General features: G+C 46.8%; 2 protein-coding genes across 2 annotated transcripts; both read right to left on the bottom strand.

Annotated features, from left to right (window-relative positions):
* Nucleotides 1-3,039: 3,039 nt before the first annotated feature.
* LOC142204384 (olfactory receptor 6M1-like) lies at nt 3,040-3,987 on the bottom strand. Its single transcript, XM_075275695.1, has one exon. It carries the CDS (start codon nt 3,985-3,987, stop codon nt 3,040-3,042), a length of 948 nt encoding a protein of 315 aa, XP_075131796.1.
* Nucleotides 3,988-20,066: 16,079 nt separating this feature from the next.
* On the bottom strand, nt 20,067-21,014 carry LOC142204385 (olfactory receptor 11L1-like). The gene has a single exon (XM_075275697.1). It carries the CDS (start codon nt 21,012-21,014, stop codon nt 20,067-20,069), a length of 948 nt encoding a protein of 315 aa, XP_075131798.1.
* Between the last annotated feature and the right edge of the window lie 903 nt (nt 21,015-21,917).

The following is a 21,917-nucleotide window of genomic DNA, read 5'->3' on the forward strand; positions in this document are numbered from 1 at the left end:
GGCTCTACTGATGCCAAGGGCCTCAATCTCTGCTGGTAGCTCAGCTTGAAGTCCTGTAACTTTGTTTGGAAGGGCTCACGTTAAGGGCCATAAAAGTGGATTTTGGAAGGTCTTACCACATCACACACACACACACACACACACACATACACACACAATGACAGTTGAGGGTGAGGACTGAAGGATTTCCCATTGCCTATTCCATCTGTGGTTGTCATGGTTTAAAGCGGTGGTTGTTAATGTTTGTTGAGCTAAAATTGGGGTTTGTGTCCATCCATTTGGGGAGTAAAGAAGGTTTCCAGTTATTTTCCCACTTTGATAGATGTTTTTTGGAATGTGTAAAGTGTGTAGTTGTTAGGCTGTGATGTTGGGGTAATAGAGGGTCTTGGGTGTGTTAGATGCCCCCAGACATGCTTCCCCTGCTGTCCCAGTGTCATTCCAGAGGTGTTGGCATCATTTCCTGGGGTGTCATAGTGGACTTGGTGACCCTCCAGACACGGATTTGGGTTTCCCCCTTAACGAGTATCTGTTCCCCATAGACTATAATGGGGTTCGAAACCCGTTCGAACACTCGAACAGTGAGCGGCTGTTCGAATCGGATTTCGAACCTCGAACATTTTAGTGTTCGCTCATCTCTACAGATAGCCCAATCCCAGCAGGCTAGGAGCAAACCAGTATACTGCTGCCACAGCATGGATGTAGGATTTAAAATCCTCTTCACGGTCGACGGCAGGAATTAGCCACCTCTTGACCAAAATGGTCACAGTTGTCCATGTTGTCCACCCTCCGGATAAAGGACAGAGCCAGATTCTCAAGCTCCAGCTGCCTGTCCGTTACCCGGGGGGTCCTACCGGTCTGCTCCTGGGTAGAAGGTGTGGGGGCAGAAGGGTTCTGACATATCCTTCTCTTCTGGGAGAGCTGCACCGACTGGGTTACCTCTTCCTCTGTGGACTCAGGAGCCGGGGAGGAGGGAGCAGTAACCGAAGCCGGTGAAACCCCCGCCAAAAGAGAAGGACCACGCAAGACATCGGGTCCCCTGTCCGGTTCGGAACAGGAAGGCGGGGTCAGTGGGGCTCTCTCCCTCTGTTGCGGTTGCTCTACTTCTGCCGGGGGCTCAGCCGGGCCTTCTCTGGTGTTTCTAGAGATTCTGTGAGGAGGAAAGAAAAAAGAAATGACTATACATTTCCTAAATACATAAAGATTACAAGTAAAAATGTTTTTCATACTTATGGCCGGCTTCCCCTGCAGGGGAGGAGGAACAGCAGCTGATCCTCAAAGGCAATTGCTTTCTTAGAGGAAGAGGCCCCACTTTTCTCCGCCCTCTGGATATCGTTCATGAACCGCTCCCTCACACTTCTCCACCTTTTCCTGATGTCCTTTTCTGGAATAGAAAAAACAAAGATAAATGTGAAAAACAATTCATAATAAAAACTTTAACAACCCGAAGTTCCTAGCAAAATAAATTTATTTACTCACTTATCTGATCTTTGAGTTCTCGAGACAGGGTTGCCCAGTCTGGATAAAGCGCCTGTCAAACCGTAATCCAGGAGGCGTCCCTGGCATGGCGATCCGCATACAGGGGGTCGGCCTTTTCATAAAGGTTTGGACTTTGTACCTGCATAGGAAACAAACAAACAAAAAAATGTTAAAAAGAACAGAAAAATTTACCCATAAGATGTAAAAAAAAATAAAAATTAAAAAGAGAAAAAAAAGAAACATTAAAAAAATAAAAAAAATTTTTTAAACAAATTAAAAGTTTTTTTTTTGTTTTTTTTAAAGCGAAAACAAGAAAAAAAAATAAAAAAGGAAAATAGAATTTTTTTTTCATTAAAATGTAAACAAAAAAACCCCAATGTATAGTGGGTGGTTGGAAGGGGATATCATACATAAAAAGATGACAGTTTTGCAGAACAAATTAGCACGGCACATTCTAGTGCAAAGAGTACACCGTGCAAATTTGTTCTGCATCGGTAGAATCCACTTACATTTTCTATCAGCTTCCGCACATTAATGTCCATCCGATAATATTCCACTGGTGGAGCCATAGTGATGATGTTTCTGAAAATACAGAAAAAAAAATAAATTATTATTATTATTTTAGTATACATATCTATTTGGTATTCACAAATGCAAAAATACAACATACAAAAAACAAAATTCATGTGGATTGAATGCAGCACTGGCGGGGGTTAATGCCCCTGATCGGTGCAGGCACCAACTGGGGGCAATAACCACTTGGCGTCTACCAACACCTAGCACCCGCCGTACTGATACGGTGGGTGAGAAGAAGGGGTTAAATCACAGAATCACATACAATAGAATCAATTAGAATGCAATACTTACATTTGGCTGGGATGGACAAATGCTGAGAAGCTGATAGCAGGGGGCCAGTTCTTTTTTGGGGGTCAGGGACCACTTGGTTTTGGAAGCTGCAAAAAGAGAGGAAAAAAAGGGGATTAGTAGGGTACAAAAATCCCTAGTGTGCTTTTGCAGCTGCCGAGATCTAGATACGGCAGGTGAGAAGAAAGGGTTAAAATTACTGAAACACATAAATACAATAGAATGCAATGAAGCAATTTTTATGCAACACTTACATTTGGATGCAAGGCTTTGGCACATAGTACTACCAGTCAGGGACCAGGTTTTTTGGAAGCTGCAAAAAAAGAGAGAAAAAAGATGATTAGGACATTACAAATGAATTAGCACATAGTATAAATAAGTAATTGAGCAATATTGAAGCAGTATTTACATTTTTTTTAAAAACTTTTATGTCTCGAGCAGTATGATGCAGTGTGCAAGCTTCTGATGATGTTCTGTGTAATCACAAAATGGTTGCAGGAAGCAGCCACCACCCAAGACCACTCCTCTAGGATGTGACTTCATAAAATGTGATATAAAAATGCCTTGCGTAAAAAAAAAGAGCAGGCCCTCTACATAGACTATCATTGTATGGAGGCGGATTATGACGTGGATTCCGCTGTCAAAATCCGCCTCCATGTCCCCGTGTGATCTAGCCCTTAGAACTTTACTAGGGTGAAATCATAAGACGACTTTCCACAGCCTAAAAGATTGTATATATTTATACACAGCATTTCTGGTGTCCTGGTTCCTTAGGCTGTAGATTAAAGGGTTAAACAATGGGGTCACCAGTGTGCATAGAACAGACAGACCTTTGTTCACATTTAAGGAATTATCTCTTGGTGGGACGATATAAATGGAGAACAATGTCCCATAGTAGGTGCACACGATGATCAGGTGGGAGCTGCAGGTGGAGAAGGCTTTATGTCTTCCAGTGGTGGAGGGAATGTTAAGGATGGTGTGAATGATTGATATATAGGAGCCTATGATAAAGATGAAGAGTGACAAAATTACAAGAAATGCCACCATGGTAGTGACCAATTCTACAGAGGACGTACTGGAGCAGGACAACTGTAGAAGAGGAGCAATATCACAGAAGAAGTGGTTGATGGTGTTGGGACCACAAAATGTTAATTTGCTTAAGGAAATGTTTACAAAAAGGGCCAAAGTGACCCCCAACAACCAGCAAGAAAAGACCATGAGAAGCTGATGCATGAAGGTCATAATGGTGACATAGTGTAATGGTCTGCAGATGGCCACATATCGATCGAAGGACATGGCCGCCAACAACAAGCACTGGGCAATTACTGGGGCACCTAAAAAGTAGGACTGACATATACACCGAGCAAATGATACTTTTCCATGTCCCACCAGAATCAGCCATAACATGGTGGGCACAATGTTACTGGTGAACAGGATCTCACACAAGGACAACTGGCTGAGAAAGAAGTACATGGGGGAATGAAGACTCGGGGTGACCCCGACCAGGACAATGACCAGGACATTTGCCAACAAAGCCGCAACATGGATGACCAAAACCACAGTGAAAACTAAAATCTTGAAGTTGTGGAGATCTCCAAATCCCAAAAAGAGAAATTCTGTGATTGTCGATTGATTTCTCTTGTCCATTCCCTAAAGGGCAGAAGAAGATCAGAGACCATTAAGCCAATGGAATACTGTAAATATAGTCTCAAAGTTGTATTTATTATTTGGTAGCCAGTTCCCTTTTCTGAGTTCAGATCAGAACTGTCTGCGGCTATAAGACAACTGGCTGCAGCAGGAGCCTCCCACCCCCATGCAGTAGGAGAAAATGAGGGCAAAAATAAAAGTATCAAAACTGTATTTATAATGTTCTACCCATTGTCCCCACTTCTTAAATACATCAGGTCAGAACTGTCTATGGTTGTAAGACAACCTCCTGCAGATTACTGAGGTACAGAAAGACTCCTCACGGAACTTTCGGGACTGTCCTCATTTGCTTTATCATTGGCCATTTTTTTGGAATCACACACAGAGAATATTGAGATGTATCACAAGACAAGACTTCATCACGCCAGGATTTATCATGTTTTTCATATATATATTCCTGACACAGCAATGAAAGAATATCACTCCTGTGTTTGGAGATGTATCTAGGTGTAAATATAATTGCAGACCCTGCAGTATCTCACCTGACGTGATCTTTGACTCTGTAGACCAGATGTATTGTACTCAGTTACAGAAATGAAGCCATTTTATGTAGAAACATGAGACCCTCCGGGGAGTCTCCACTGCTCTTCTTATTGTCAGTAGACTTGTTAGTGGTTGTATCTATATTCTCCATAGACCAAGTGAACTTGCCATTAGTGAACATACTATTTGTCAATTTTTCTTATACATGGTAGTATTGGCTTCTTACATCCACAAAGGTGGTGGAGGACCTGGTCATAAGCCATGAGTCTGACCTCAATGGCCTTAGTTTAGGTTATAATGTGAGGGATTTCATGTTTCTACTAGAGCTTCTTTTCATATCTCTTATTTAAATTTTTCCCTTTTTTCCTTTTGGCATAGAATGCTACTTAGATAGCCCTGTAACACCGAAGACTCTCCCAAAGTGTGGCCATTTTGGGAAATTCATGGTGGAAGGAGCCTCTAACCAGCAGAGTTTTTGAAAATTCATGGTGGAAGGAGCCTCTAACCAGCAGAGTTGTGGGAAACTCATGGTGAAGAGAGCCTCCAACCAGCAGAGTTTTGGGAAATTCAGGGTGGAGGGAGCCTCTAACCAGCAGAGTTTTGGGAAATTCATGGTGGAGGGAGCCTCCAACCAGCAGAGTTTTGGGAAATTCAGGGTGGAGGGAGCCTCTAACCAGCCGAGTTTTGGGAAATTCAGGGTGGAGGGAGCCTCCAACCAGCAGAGTTTTGGGAAATTCAGGGTGGAGGGAGCCTCTAACCAGCAGAGTTTTGGGAAATTCATGGTGAAGGCAGCCTCCAACCAGCAGAGTTGTGGGAAACTCATGGTGGAGAGAGCCTCTAACCAGCCGAGTTTTGGGAAATTCATTGTGGAGGGAGCCTCCAACCAGCAGAGTTTTGGGAAATTCATGGTGGAGGGAGCCTCTAACCAGAAGAGTTTAGGGAAATCAGGGCGGAGGGAGCCTCTAACCAGCAGAGTTTTGGGAAATTCATGGTGGAGGGGGCCTCTAACCAGCCGAGTTTTGGGAAATCAGGGTGGAGGGAGCCTCTAACCAGTACAGTTTTGGGAAATTCATGGTGGAGGGAGCCTCTAACCAGCAGAGTTTTGGGAAATTCATGGTGGAAGGAGCCTCTAACCAGCAGAGTTGTGGGAAATTCATGGTGGAGGGAGCCTCTAACCAGTACAGTTTTGGGAAATTCATGGTGGAGGGAGCCTCTAACCAGCAGAGTTTTGGGAAATTCATGGTGGAGGGAGCCTCTAACCAGCCGAGTTTAGGAAAATCAGGGTGAAGGGAGCCTCTAACCAGCAGAGTTTTGGGAAATCAGGGTGGAGGGAGCCTCTAACCAGCCGAGTTTTGGGAAATTCATGGTGGAGGGAGCCTCTAACCAGCCGAGTTTTGGGAAATTCATGGTGGAGGGAGCCTCTAACCAGCAGAGTTTTGGGAAATTCATGGTGGAGGGAGCCTCTAACCAGCAGAGTTGTGGGAAATCAGGGTGGAGGGAGCCTCTAACCAGCAGAGTTTTGGGAAATTCATGGTGCAGGGAGCCTCTAACCAGCAGAGTTGTGGGAAATCAGGGTAGAGGGAGCCTCTAACCAGCAGAGTTTAGGGAAATCAGGGTGGAGGGGGCCTCTAACCAGCAGAGTTTAGGGAAATCAGGGTGGAGGGAGCCTCTAACCAGCAGAGTTGTGGGAAATCAGGGTGGAGGGAGCCTCTAACCAGCAGAGTTTAGGGAAATCAGGGTGGAGGGAGCCTAGTAGGAGCAGAATTGTGCAACGCTTATGGTGGATGAGTATGAGGATGCGGAGGAGGAATTGGAGAGGTTGAGCACAGACATGGAGTTTCATGTTGGGGTGCTTTACACAGGTGGACACGAAAATGAAGGCTCTATCCAGTGGTGGTTCATTTTTATCAAAGTGATGCCACCGGCTGCACTGAACACCCTCTCAGATAGGACGCTGGCGGCAGGACAGGACAGCACCTCCAAGTCATATAGGGCAAGTTCAAGCCACAGGTCCAACTTCAACACCCAATACGTGTAGGGCGCAGAGGGATCGGAGAGGACAGGGCTGTGGTCGGAAAGGTATTCCCGCAACGTGCACCTATACTTCTCACGCCTGGTGACACTAGGACCCTCAGTGGTGGTACTTTGGCGAGGGGGTGCCATCAAGGTGTCCCAGAGCTTAGACAGTGTGCCCCTTGTTTGTGTGGACCGGTGAGCACTTGGTCGCCTAGTGGAGGAGCTGCCCTCCCTGCCGCCAACGTCACATGCTGGAAACATCTCCATCATATTCTGCACCAATTGCTTGTGGCAAGCATTGATGCGATTGGCCCGCCCCTCTACCGGAATAAAAGAGATGTTGTTTCTATACAGGGGGTCAAGGATAGCAAAGATCCAGTACTGGTTGTCCTCCATGATTTTGACAATACACTTGTCAGTTGTAAAGCACCCCAACATGAACTCAGCCATGTCTGCCACAGTGTTAGTTGGCATGACTCCTCTGGCCCCACCGGAAAGTTCAATCTCCATTTCCTCCTCATCCTCCCTTTCTACCCATCCGTGCTGCAACAATGGGACGATTCGAAGTTGCCCGGAAGCCTCCTGTATCACCATCAGATCATCGGACAGGTCTTCCTCCTCCTCCTCCTCTTCCTCCATTAAACGCGATGAAGCGGACAGATGTGTGGACCTACTCTCCAGCTGTGACGGATCTGCTGCTATCCCTGACTCCTCTGTGTGATCTGAGTTATCCCTGATGTCAATCAGGGATTCTCTCAGCACACACAAGAGCGGGATTGTAAGGCTCACCATCGCATCTTCAGAGCTCACCCTCCTTGTGGACTCCTCAAACACCCGTAGGATGTCACAAAGGTCTCTCATCCATGGCCACTCATGGATGAGAAACTGAGGCAGCTGACTTTGTGGCACCCTAGGGTTTTGTAGCTGGTATTCCATCAAAGGTCTCTGCTGCTCAACCACTCTACTCAACATCTGATAAGTTGAGTTCCAGCGTGTGGGGACGTCGCACAAAAGCCGGTGTTGTGGCACATGCAGGCGTTGCTGGAGAGATTTTAAGCTAGCAGCGGCTACTGTCGATTTGCGAAAGTGGGCGCACATGCGCCACACTTTCACCAGTAGCTCCGGAACATTTGGGTAGCTCTCTAAGAAACGTTGCACCACTAGGTTGAAGACGTGGGCCAGGCATGGAACATGTTGGAGTCCGGCAAGCTCCAGAGCTGCTACCAGGTTCCGGCCGTTATCACAAACGACCATGCCTGGGCCCAGGTGCAGCGGCTCAAACCATATTGCCGTCTCATCGAGGAGGGCATCCCTCATCCCTCACCTCGGAGGCAGTGTGCTGTCTGTCCCCCAAGCTGATCAGCTTCAGCATCTACCAACACCAGTGCTGCAACGTTTCCAACTCGTAGCTGGGGTCAATCTAACAGCGGAGGAGGAGGAGGGTGTTGTTCGCGTGTCCCTGCCAGGAATGTTAGGCGGGGAGACGAGGTACACCGGGCCAGTTTGGGAAGCAGTCCCAGCCTCAACTACATTCACCCAGTGTGCCGTCAGTGAAATGTAGCGTCCCTGTCCGCATGCACTTGTCCACGCGTCGGTGGTCAAGTGGACCTTTGTGCAAAGCGCGGAACTAAGGGCCCACCTGATGTTGAGTGACACGTGCTGGTGCAAGGTGGGGACGGCACACCGGGAGAAGTAGTGATGACTAGGGAGAGCATAGCGAGGTGCCGCAGTTGCCATCAGGTCCAGGAAGGCGGGAGTTTCAACAAGCCGGAACGCCAACATCTCCTGGGCCAGCAGTTTAGCGATGTTGGCGTTCAAGGCTTGCGCGTGTGGGTGGTTAGCGGTGTATTTCTGCTGGCGCTCCAATATCTGAGAGATGGTGGGTTGTTGTAAAGAAGCGCCAGATGGTGCCTTTGATGGTGCAGGAGAAGGAGATAAGACAGGAACAGGGGAGGATGAGGGACAAGTCAACAAAGTGGCGGAGGCAGATGAAGTGGTGTCCTGGCTCGTCCTCTGGAGTGCATCACCAGCACTGTGAGCAGTGGCAGAGGCAGAGGCAGTGGCGTGAACGACGGGCGAAGTTTGTCGTGCCGTTGCTCTCTGCCACTGATTCCAGTGCTTGGATTCCAAATGACGGCGCATTGAAGTGGTGGACAGGTTGCTCTTCTCAGAGCCCCTACTCAATTTCGAGAGGCAAATTGTGCAGACAACACTATATCTGTCCTCGGCGCATTCCTTGAAAAAACTCCACACCTTCAAGAAACGTGCCCTCGACAGAGTATAATAATCGGAGATCCGGGGGAATAAAAACATAAAAAAACACACTGTTGCTTACTATGCTGTCGGCCTCCACTCTCGTCCTTCTTTAATGACGTCGGACATCACATGACCCGGGACGCAGGCCGGGATCATGTGACATCAGACAACTTCTGTAGGCCTGAGGCCTGCCTGGATCGTGGAGAGGTAAGTAACACTGTTTGTTACATTCCCTTACCTCTTCCAGGCCTCCGATCATTATACTCGGGGGTCTGAAAAACCCCCCGAGTATAATGATAGTCTTTATGGGGCCCACGGTGTCAGGTGTCACCCATCCCGGCCCAGCCAGGATCGGTAAGTAAATAGGGCCCGTTACCAGCTGAAGTAAGTTCAGCCGGTAACGGCCTATTAAAAAAAAATAACCCGCAGCAGTAGCGGCTGGTCACCGGGCCCCCTAATGTTCTCTGCTGCCTCTGCGGTAGTTACACCCCTGCCAAGGGCAGCTGTTGGCATTATTCACAGTCACACAAGTACAGTTAAGGATTGTTTGATGCAATATCTCAACCTTTCACCCTCACAAGTTTATTTCCTAACGTATAAGGAAACTTTAATGAAGGACAATCCGAACATCTGGTGTGACCGTTGTGACAGGACCAGGGGAAAAGTGGTAGAAGGAGTGTACATTTCTCCCAGGTTCCTGTCATACACTAGGTGCAGCTGAGCAAAGCTGCGCTCCTGGATGGTGGGTCTTACCAAAACCATGGTAAAGGTCTGGCTGCTGGAGCAGGGAGTATTGGTGTCTGTACTCCATTCAGCCACTCCAGGTTTTGGGATATGTGGGGTAAATCCTTGCACCATACTTGGTTGGATTGGACTTTCATTTTGTGCCAAAAAGTGGTCAAGACAGTGATCCCTGAGCTAATCCCGTTACATCGTCCATTTCCAACAGCAGCACTGAAGTTACCATCTCTGGAAGTGGTACACCTTCTTTCTCTGCATTTAGCCATGCTCGATGCTATGATAGCTGACTACACTTGGTTGCTCCAGGGTTCTCTTAATGCATATCACCAAGGGGCATCAGATGTGTTTTTCAGCACTGAGGCCACCTCCTCTGAGATCCAAAAGGAACTTCAAAAGATTTGTGTATTGCAGCAAAAGAGATGAGAAAATAAGTGTAGGGCACAGAGGGATCGGAGAGGACAGAGCTGGGGTCGGCCAGGTACTCCCACAACATGCGCCTATACTTGTCCCTCCTGGTGACACTAGGCCCCTCAGTGGTGGTAATTTGGCCAGGTGGTGCCATTAACGTGTCCCAGACCTAGGAATAAGTCTTGCAACAGGGTAGAATTTTGCATGAGTGGCCTTGCTGCCTCTGGACATGCTTTTGCCCTGTAGCCACCATTTTTGCTGCTTAGCTTGCCTTCACATCTACACTGCTTTCACCCCTAGACATCACCCCAGTCTATGCCTCTGCTTCTAGCCACCTTTTTTTGTTGTTTTGCTTCCTCCACATCTACACTGCTTTCGCCCCTAGACATCACCCCTGTCCATGTTGGGTCGGTGGCCTCGTCGTCCACCAACTCCTCTTCCAATTGCTCACTGTCCCCTTACTGCAAACCACACATAACCACAGCTCGGGCCTGGTCTGCGTTGTACCCTGCACCCTGCTTAACGCAGCTGCCATATCCGGAATTGTGATGAGTGCATGCTAATGTTTCGTGTCCAGTGGAAAGGATGGGATAGGATTTCACATAAGTCTGCCACCCATGGAAACTCATGGTGCAGAAACTGAGGGAGCTGACTTTGATGAACCCTTGGGTTTTGGAGATGGAACTCCATCAAAGGTCTGTGCAGCTCACACACCCTGCTCAACATATGGTATCTAGGGTTTTAGCATGTGGGGATGTCGCACAACAGCCGGTGTTCGGGCAGATGGAGGCGTTGCTGGAGTGTTTTGAGGCTAGCAGCGGCTCCTGTACACTTGTGAAAGTGGGCGCACAAGCGCCGCAATTTCACCAGTAGCTTGTGTACATTTGGGTATGTTTTCAAAAAACGTTGCACCACTAAGTTAGACGTGGCCCAGGCATGGAACGTGTTGGAGACTGGCAAGCTCCAGAGCGACCCGGTCCCAGCCTCAACTGCATTAAGCCAGTGTGCCGCTATTGAGATGTAGTGTCCCTGGCTGCATGCACTTGTTCACGCGTCGGTGGTCAAGTGGAACTTTGTGCAACTTAGCGCAGAACTTAGGGCCCGCCTGATGTTATGGGACGCTTGATGTTGCAAGGCTCAACTAACCCCAAGGGCCAAAAACTAAATTTCTGCTTGTTAAAGGCTCAACTCACCCAAAGGGCCTAACATTCTGCTGGTGCAATGCTCAACTCAATTAAAGGTGCAACGTTTAGATGGCTTCTTTCCAAACCGAGGGTGATTTCTTTCGGTAAGATGTGATGTTTCCAGCCCTGATTATCCTGGTTGATCGTGTTCAGTAATGAGGCCAGCTCAGCATGAGGATCTTGTACGTTAGGTTGTCCATGCCCACTAATATGCATGAAGACTCGGTCACAGTAAATGTCCTTATTTTTCTCCAATTCAATCTCTGAATGAACTGCTCTGACAGATGGCCTAGGCACTGCTGCAATGGCAATCACTGGGTTTTCCTGTTCTGGTTCCAAAGAATCTTGTGTCTTACTCGAAGAAGAGACAATCTTAGTCTGACTGCTGGTTGCTTGTGCTGCAGCATGTGGAGTTGGGTCTGTCAGCCTTGTGATGAACTCCTCATTCTGGATCCCATTACTTTCAACAGTCTCTAAAGTTTTTTGACACTTTGAATTTTGTTCAGTTCCAAAGGACTCTGTGTTTAGATTTGGCTCAGTCGCAGCTCCAGGACATGTCTTGGAAGACAAGGTTTCCTTTAGTGGCTCCATCTCAGCAGGATGATGATGGTGAAGCTTGGTTAAATCTGGTGTCGGAAGGGAAAGTGGTTTCTGATCTACATGTAAAGTACTGGACCATGTTGTTTGGACAATTAACACCTGATCAGAACCCTGTAGAGGTAATGTAGAGTCCGATATTAGAGGATCAGTACCGCTAGTAGTGGTTGCAGCCAATTCTCCCCCTTTGCGGTTCCTCTAAATAAAAGTTACCCTCAGGACTTGATGCCAAAATGTTATCAATTTCACAGCCAAAATGAAGGTCAATGTCTGTGTCCTCAGTCCAATCCACTGCATCAATCCCACACAATGAGAGTGATGGTTCTGGAACCACTGTTTTAGGGGCTAAGAATTTTAAAGGGGCTAACACTCTGCTGGTGCAAGGCTTTACTCACCCAAAGGGCAAAAAACTCTGTAGGTAGAGGCTGAAGTCACCTGAAGGGCCTCAATCTCTGCTGGCAGCTCAGCTTAAGGGCCTGTAACTTAATTTGGAAGGGCTCATGTTAAGGGCCAGAAAAGTGAATTTTGGAAGGTCTCACCAAATCACACACACACACACACACACACACACACACACACACACACACACACACACACACACACACACACACACACACACAAACACACACATCCATAATGACAGGTCAGGGTGGGGACTGATGGATTTCCCATTATTTATTCCATCTGTGGTTGTCATGGGGAACGTGATTTAAAGGGGTGCTTGTTAATGTTTGTTGAGCTTAAATTGGGGTTTCTGTCCATCCATTTGGGGAAGAAAGAAGGTTTTCAGGTATTTTCCCACTTTGATAGAGGTTTTTTTGAGTGTGGAAAGTGTGTAGTTGTTAAGCTGTGATAGTGGGGTAATAGAGTGACTTGGGCTTGTTAGATGCCCCCAGACATGCTTCCCCTGCTTTCCCAGTTGCATTGCAGAGGTGTTGGCATCATTTGCTGAGGTGTGATAGTGGACTTGGTGACTCTCCTGAGTCTAATGGTGGGATCCCCTGAAACTAAGCATTTTCTCCCATAGACTATAATGGGGTTCGATATTCGTTTGAATAGTCGGATATGGTGCGGCTATTCAAAACTAATAACGGATATTGAATATTTTACTGTTCTCTCATCTCTAGTCTGGACCCATTGCTGCCACTTTACAAGTCTCCAGGGCTTTCTCTCACCACCATTTTCTAGTGCTGACCTGAAGTGTGTTTTGGGTCCTTGTCCTGCTGGAAGAGCCCTGACCTCTGAGGGAGACCCAGCTTTCTCACACTGGGCCCTACATGATGCTGCACAATGTGTTGGTCGTCTTCAGACTTCATAATGCCATGCACACGGTCAAGCAGTCCAGTGCCAGAGGCAGCAAAGCAACCCCAAACCATCAGGGACCTCCGCCATGTCTGACTGTAGGGGGCGTCTTGTTCTCTTTGAAGGCCTCTTTTTTTCCTATAATCTCTATGTTGAGGCCTTTTCCTACTTTTGTCTCCTCTGACCAGAGAACGTTCTTCCAAACCGTTTTTGGCTTTCTCAGGTAAGTTTTGGCAAACTCCAGCCTGGCTTCTGTCTGTGGGTAAGAAGTGGGGTCTTCCTGGGTCTCCTACCATACAGTCCCTTCTCATTCAGACGCTGACGCTGGATAGTACGGGGTGACACTGCTGTACCCTCGGACTGCAGGATAGCTTGGACTTGTTTGGATGTTAGTCGAGGTTCTTTATCCACCATCCGCACAATCTTGCGTTGAAATCTCTCGTCCATGTTTCTTTTGCGTCCACATCTAGGGAGGTTAGCCACAGGGCCATGGGCTTTACACTTCTGATGACACTGCGCATGGTAGACACAGGAACATTCAGGTCTTTGGAGATGGACTTGTAGCCTTGAGATTGCTCATGCTTCCTCACAATTTGGCTTCTCAAGTCCTCAGACAGTTCTTTGGTCTTCTTTCTTTTCTCCATGCTCAATGTGGTCACACAAGGACACAAGACAGAGGTGGAGTCAACTTTAATCCATTTCAACTGGCTGCAAGTGTGATTTAGTTATTGCCACCACCTGTTAGGTGCCTCAGGTAAGTAACAGGTGCTGTTAATTACTCAAATTAGAGAAGCATCACATGATTTTTCAAACAGTGCCAATACTTTTGTCCACCCCCTTTTTTATGTTTGCTGTGGAATTATATCCAATTTGGCTTTTTGACAATTCTTTTTGTGGTTTTCCATTGAAGAGAAATTAAATGAAGATAATAATACCAAAGGATTTGTGATTGCAATCATTTTCTGGAAGACACTGAGTATTATCTGACAGAACTGCAGGGGGGGCAATACTTTTGGCCAACACTGTAGTACAGTGCCCCCATAACAAAGACAGCCCATAGCTCTTTTTACTTACACTTGTCAGACTCCAACAAGGCTTTATCCAGAATTAGAAAATAAGGCTTCTTACATCTGAGTCGTCACTGTCAGGACTATGTCCCCAGTTATTTATTTTGAAGATTTTTTTTTATTTTTTTTATTAGTTTTGGAATCCAACATCGAGTATACTGAGATCTTTCACATGGCAATACTTCATCACGTCACAAATTATCATGTGTATTGTCACTGCATGACGGAAGATACTGCGTATTCGTTGTGTGATCTCAAGACTCAACCAAGTGGGTTATCCATATAAAACAAAAGGAGCAGTGACCTTAGAAGGTAAGACAGTGCCGCCATTATGGGCTCGTTCACACGGAGTAAACGCGCAGCGCAATGTGGCGCATTTACGGCGCGTGTACGCCGCGGTTTTTTACGGTGCGCGATTACGCCGCGTTAACGCCACGTAAACGTGGCGTAATCGCGCACCGTAAAAAAACGCGGTGTACACGCGCCGTAAAAACGCCACATTGCGTGGCGCATTTACTCCGTGTGAATGAGCCCTTAAGAGTATCAGTAACTGAGCCCATATAACACATGGTGCCCCTAAAGAGAGTTAGGTAGACAGATCGCAACCTTGTGTCATTGTCTACAAGTGATTGTATTTGGGGGATGTTCGATGTCTTCATGAGATGTCGTCTCCACCAACTTCCTATCTATGAACATTTCATACTGACCACTGTATTGCTGGGTTAATACAATGTATTAGTTTCTGTGTGTTGCTTTGCAGGTACAAAGTGTAAGGTAGAACTGTAGTTGCGTATAGCTGATTGACCACTGGAGGAGTTACTGTACTTTGCACTGGCTGCAATATGACGCTTGGGTTATGCCAAGGCAATGGATCATAATTTAAGATTGGCCTTTGTAGTACAGTCTCTGCCGTTTCGATAAGCAGCTAACACGTTGCAAGTAGGGATCGGAAAAGATCAGTTCCTAATCGGCGATCGAGCAAATTTCACAATCACAATCGGGATCGGCTGGAAAATGATCGGAAATCGGATTTTGAAATTTCAAGATCGGCTCAACCCTTAAAAGTAACTTTTCCCATAGAGAAGCATTGACCAGGGTTGAGCGATCGGGAAAGATCGGATCCCAATCAGCGATCGAGCAAATTTCAAGATCAAAAACGGGATCGGCTGGAAATGATTGGAAATCGGATTTTAAAATTGATCCTGAAATCTCAAGATCGGCTCAACCCCAGTCGCAAGGATCCGGAAGCCTAACCCATGAGTGTAGAAGACTAAGTGCTTCTTGAGAAGAGTTCTTTAACTTTGTGTAAGATGTATCTTACCTTGTATCTCTTCAACTTTCTGTTACGGTATTGGAACGTCTAGTGGTCTTCCTCTTGACAAAACTACACTACACCACCAATTCTGTGCGGGGTACGAAAGTAAGAGTCTGTCCAATGGTGTGCAAATCAACATGTTCTCTTACTGAAGTGGAGGTGGTTGTGTAATGGCTTGTGAATATCTGCACTTTTTGGAGTGGTGGTGGTGGTGATTGGGTTGGAGTTTTTGGATTTCTTGTAGGCTTCACTCGATCTAGAACTCCTCTCTCGATTAAGGTTCTCTTATGCTGTTTCACCAGATAATACTGGGACCAGCTACTGGAGTGGAACGCCATCACTAATACGCCCATGGGGAAGCTGCATGTGTCACCTCAGTAAAGTTACATCTTGGTTCACTACATCAAAATATGCAAACAGATTTATATGATGATACATTTAAAGTTAAGTTTTAATTGTTCTATTTAGCAAGTTTAGTGATCTAGTAATTGGGAATATTTTTCCTATATAGTTCCTTTCTAACAGCACCACATGGTGCAGGGAAAGAACTAGAAGTGCCTATGGTTGACATCACATCTACAACTACTACTCCTTCCCTTTGGTTATTTCCATTAGATTGCAGCAAATCTACTCAACACTCCAAGGAAAAACAGTAGAACCTAGCTAGTAAGCACAAGGACACACGCATATGGGAACATTTGTGCAAAACACTATTATGGGATATTTGTGAATCGCACAAATTATGAGTAGAGATGAGCGAACAGTGTTCTATCGAACACATGTTCGATCAGATATCAGGGTGTTCGCCATGTTCGAATCGAATCGAACACCACGTGGTAAAGTGCGCCAAAATTCGATTCCCCTCCCACCTTCCCTGGCGCCTTTTTTGCACCAATAACAGCGCAGGGGAGGTGGGACAGGAACTACGACACCGGGGGCATTGAAAAAAATTGGAAAAAGTCATTGGCTGCCGAAAACAGGTGACCTCCATTTTAGACGAATAGTGGATTTCAAATCCGGGTCATATGAGAATGTGAACTTTGTGACTATGAGACAGGGATAGCTGTACAGGCAGGGATAGCTAGGGATAACCTTTATTTAGGGGGGAATGTTATTAAAAATAACTTTTTGGGGCTCTATCGGGTGTGTAATTGTGATTTTTGTGAGATAAACTTTTTCCCATAGGGATGCATTGGCCAGCGCTGATTGGCCGAATTCCGTACTCTGGCCAATCAGCGCTGGCCAATGCATTCTATTAGCTTGATGAAGCAGAGTGTGCACAAGGGTTCAAGCGCACCCTCGGCTCTGATGTAGCAGAGCCGAGGCTGCACAAGGGTTCAAGCGCACCCTCGGCTCTGATGTAGGAGAGCCGAGGGTGCACTTGAACCCTTGTGCACACTCTGCTTCATCAAGCTAATAGAATGCATTGGCCAGCGCTGATTGGCCAGAGTACGGAACTCGACCAATCAGCGCTGGCTCTGCTGGAGGAGGCGGAGTCTAAGATCGCTCCACACCAGTCTCCATTCAGGTCCGACCTTAGACTCCGCCTCCTCCGGCAGAGCCAGCGCTGATTGGCCGAAGGCTGGCCAATGCATTCCTATGCGAATGCAGAGACTTAGCAGTGCTGAGTCAGTTTTGCTCAACTACACATCTGATGCACACTCGGCACTGCTACATCAGATGTAGCAATCTGATGTAGCAGAGCCGAGGGTGCACTAGAACCCCTGTGCAAACTCAGTTCACGCTAATAGAATGCATTGGCCAGCGCTGATTGGCCAATGCATTCTATTAGCCCGATGAAGTAGAGCTGAATGTGTGTGCTAAGCACACACATTCAGCACTGCTTCATCACGCCAATACAATGCATTAGCCAGTGCTGATTGGCCAGAGTACGGAATTCGGCCAATCAGCGCTGGCCAATGCATTCTATTAGCCCGATGAAGTAGAGCTGAATGTGTGTGCTAAGCACACACATTCAGCACTGCTTCATCACGCCAATACAATGCATTAGCCAGTGCTGATTGGCCAGAGTACGGAATTCGGCCAATCAGCGCTGGCTCTGCTGGAGGAGGCGGAGTCTAAGGTCGGACCTGAATGGAGACTGGTGTGGAGCGATCTTAGACTCCGCCTCCTCCAGCAGAGCCAGCGCTGATTGGTCGAGTTCCGTACTCTGGCCAATCAGCGCTGGCCAATGCATTCTATTAGCCCGATGAAGTAGAGCTGAATGTGTGTGCTTAGCACACACATTCAGCTCTACTTCATCAGGCTAATAGAATACATTGGCCAATCAGCGCTGGCCAATGCATTCTATTAGCTTGATGAAGCAGAGTGTGCACAAGGGTTCAAGCGCACCCTCGGCTCTGATGTAGCAGAGCTGAGGGTGCACAAGGGTTCAAGTGCACCCTCGGCTCTCCTACATCAGAGCCGAGGGTGCGCTTGAACCCTTGTGCAGCCTCGGCTCTGCTACATCAGAGCCGAGGGTGAGCTTGAACCCTTGTGCACACTCTGCTTCATCAAGCTAATAGAATGCATTGGCCAGCACTGATTGGCCAGAGTACGGAATTCGGCCAATCAGCGCTGGCCAATGCATTCTATTAGCCCGATGAAGTAGAGCTGAATGTGTGTGCTAAGCACACACATTCAGCACTGCTTCATCACGCCAATACAATGCATTAGCCAGTGCTGATTGGCCAGAGTACGGAATTCGGCCAATCAGCGCTGGCTCTGCTGGAGGAGGCGGAATCTAAGATCGCTCCACACCAGTCTCCATTCAGGTCCGACCTTAGACTCCGCCTCCTCCAGCAGAGCCAGCGCTGATTGGCCGAATTCCGTACTCTGGCCAATCAGCACTGGCTAATGCATTGTATTGGCGTGATGAAGCAGTGCTGAATGTGTGTGCTTAGCACACACATTCAGCTCTACTTCATCGGGCTAATAGAATGCATTGGCCAATCAGCGCTGGCCAATGCATTCTATTAGCGTGAACTGAGTTTGCACAGGGGTTCTAGTGCACCCTCGGCTCTGCTACATCAGATTGCTACATCTGATGTAGCAGTGCCGAGTGTGCATCAGATGTGTAGTTGAGCAAAACTGACTCAACACTGCTAAGTCTGCATTCGCATAGGAATGCATTGGCCAGCCTTCGGCCAATCAGCGCTGGCTCTGCCGGAGGAGGCGGAGTCTAAGGTCGGACCTGAATGGAGACTGGTGTGGAGCGATCTTAGACTCCGCCTCCTCCAGCAGAGCCAGCGCTGATTGGCCGAATTCCGTACTCTGGCCAATCAGCACTGGCTAATGCATTGTATTGGCGTGATGAAGCAGTGCTGAATGTGTGTGCTTAGCACACACATTCAGCTCTACTTCATCGGGCTAATAGAATGCATTGGCCAGCGCTGATTGGCCGAATTCCGTACTCTGGCCAATCAGCACTGGCTAATGCATTGTATTGGCGTGATGAAGCAGTGCTGAATGAGTGTGCTTAGCACGCACATTCAGCTCTACTTCATCGGGCTAATAGAATGCATTGGCCAATCAGCGCTGGCCAATGCATTCTATTAGCGTGAACTGAGTTTGCACAGGGGTTCTAGTGCACCCTCGGCTCTGCTACATCAGATTGCTACATCTGATGTAGCAGTGCCGAGTGTGCATCAGATGTGTAGTTGAGCAAAACTGACTCAGCACTGCTAAGTCTGCATTCGCATAGGAATGCATTGGCCAGCCTTCGGCCAATCAGCGCTGGCTCTGCCGGAGGAGGCGGAGTCTAAGGTCGGACCTGAATGGAGACTGGTGTGGAGCGATCTTAGACTCCGCCTCCTCCAGCAGAGCCAGCGCTGATTGGTCGAGTTCCGTACTCTGGCCAATCAGCACTGGCCAATGCATTTCTATGGGGAAAAGTTAGCTTGTGAAAATCGCAAACTGACAGGGATTTCCATGAAATAAAGTGACTTTTATGCCCCCAGACATGCTTCCCCTGCTGTCCCAGTGTCATTCCAGGGTGTTGGTATCATTTCCTGGGGTGTCATAGTGGACTTGGTGACCCTCCAGACACGAATTTGGGTTTCCCCCTTAACGAGTTTATGTTCCCCATAGACTATAATGGGGTTCGAAACCCATTCGAACACTCGAACAGTGAGCGGCTGTTCGAATCGAATTTCGAACCTCGAACATTTTAGTGTTCGCTCATCTCTAATTATGAGGAAACCATGAATGCCACAATAGAGAAACCATAGAACACAGACATAAAACAAAGGCATAGAAGTCACTCTTCAATCCCTGCATAAGGAGTGATCCCATGATCCTAGTGCTGAATGACAACAATATTAGATGGTCGTGAGGTTCAGTGGTGGAGGAGGATGTCGGATGATGGGATAATACTGGATTTATTGTGCGGAGGTTGTCCATACAAGGCAGGGGAAGTGGTACTGAGTTGAGGGAAGTGCAGGAAGACCTGTATGCTAGCATTGACAAACAAAAAGAAGAAGGCAGCTCATGACGTATGTGGAGTTCATGGTTTGGCCATGTTGTGTTATCATCATACCAATTCTCAACTCTTGGCTCCAGTTGAGCGCTCATTTCCAGGGCTCTAGAATTATCAGGCATGGCTCCTTCACAACTTATCTAACCAATACTTAGAACTTTACTTGGGTGAAATCATAAGACGACTTTCCACAGCCTAAAAGATTGCATATATTTATAAACAGCATTTCTGATGTCCTGGTTCCTTAGGCTGTAGATTAAAGGGTTAAACAATGGAGTCACCAGTGTGTATAGAACAGACAGACCTTTGTTCACATTTAAGGAATTATCTCTTGGTGGGACGATATAAATGGAGAACAATGTCCCATAGTAGGTGCACACGATGATCAGGTGGGAGCTGCAGGTGGAGAAGGCTTTATGTCTTCCAGAGGTGGAGGGAATCTTAAGGATGGTGTGAATGATTGATATATAGGAGCCTATGATAAAGATGAAGGGTGACAAAATTACAGGAAATGCCACCATGGCAGTGACCAATTCTACAGAGGACGTACTGGAGCAGGATAACTGTAGAAGAGGAGCAATGTCGCAGAAGAAGTGGTTGATGGTGTTGAGATCACAAAATCTTAATTTGCTTAAGGAAATGTATATAAAAAGGGTCAAGGTGAACCCCAACAACCAGCAAGAAAAGACCATGAGAAGCTGATGCATGAAGGTCATAATGGTGGGGTAGTGTAATGGTCTGCAGATGGCTATCTGTCGATCGAAGGACATGGCCGCCAACAACAAGCACTGGGCAATGACTGGGACACCTAAAAAGTAGAACTGACATATACACCGAGCAACTGATACATTTCCATGTCCCACCAGTATCAGCCATAACATGGTGGGCACAATGTTACTGGTGAACACGATCTCGCACAAGGACAACTGGCTGAGAAAGAAGTACATGGGGGAGTGGAGGCTCTGGGTAACACAGACCAGGACAATCACCAGGACATTTGCCGTCAAAGCCGCAACGTGGATGACCAAAACCACAGTGAAAACTAAAATCTTGAAATTGTGGAGATCTCCAAATCCCAGAAGGAGAAATTCTGTGACTGTCGATTGATTTCTCTTGTCCATTCTCTAGAGGGCAGAAGAAAATCAGAGACCATTAAGCCAATGGAATTCTGTAAATGTTGTCTCAAAGTGGTATTAATTATTTGCTAGCCAATGTTCCCTATTCTGTGTTCAGATCAGAACTGTCTGCGGCTATAAGACAACTGGCTGCAGCAGGAGCCTCTCCCTCCCATGCTCTCTGTGCAGTAGGAGAAAATGAGGGGAAAAAAGTAAAAGTATCCAAATTGTATTTATAATGTTTCCCATTGTCCCCACTTCTCAATGACATCAGATCAGAACTGTTTACAGATGTAAGACAACCTCTTGCAGCAGGAGCCTCCCCCACTTCTCCTCACGTCTCAGCAAGAACTTTCGGGACTGTCGTCATTTACTTTATCATTGATCATTTTTTTGTAATCACACACTGAGAATATTGAGATGTATCACAAGACAAGACTTCATCACGCCATGATTTATCCTGTTATTCGTGTGTATTCCTGACACTGCAATGGAAGAATATCACTCCTGTGTTTGGAGATGTATCTAGGTGTAAATGTAGACCCTGCAATATCTCACCTGACATGATCTGTGACGCTGAAGGCCAGATGTGTTGTACTCAGTTACAGAAATGAAGCCATTTTATGTAGTCACAGGAGACCCTCCTGGGAGTCTCCACCGCTCTTCTTATTGTCAGTAGACTTGTTAGTGGTTGTATCTATATTCTCCATAGACCAAGTGAACTTGCAATTATTGAACATACTATTTGTCAATTTTTCTTATACATGGTAGTGTTGGCTTCTTACATCCACAAAGGTGGTGGAGGACCTGGTCATAAGCCATGAGTCTGACCTCAATGGCCTTAGTTTAGGTAATAATGTGAGGGATTTCATGTCTCTACTAGAGCTTCTTTTCATATCTCTTATTTGA

Source organism: Leptodactylus fuscus, chromosome 5 (genome assembly GCF_031893055.1).
Source record: "Leptodactylus fuscus isolate aLepFus1 chromosome 5, aLepFus1.hap2, whole genome shotgun sequence".
Lineage (NCBI taxonomy): Eukaryota > Metazoa > Chordata > Amphibia > Anura > Leptodactylidae > Leptodactylus > Leptodactylus fuscus.

Bases quoted from the DNA above. Each gene is read 5' to 3' on its own strand.
- LOC142204384 (XM_075275695.1), bottom strand. From the start codon at position 3,987: ATGGACAAGAGAAATCAATCGACAATCACAGAATTTCTCTTTTTGGGA.
- LOC142204385 (XM_075275697.1), bottom strand. From the start codon at position 21,014: ATGGACAAGAGAAATCAATCGACAGTCACAGAATTTCTCCTTCTGGGA.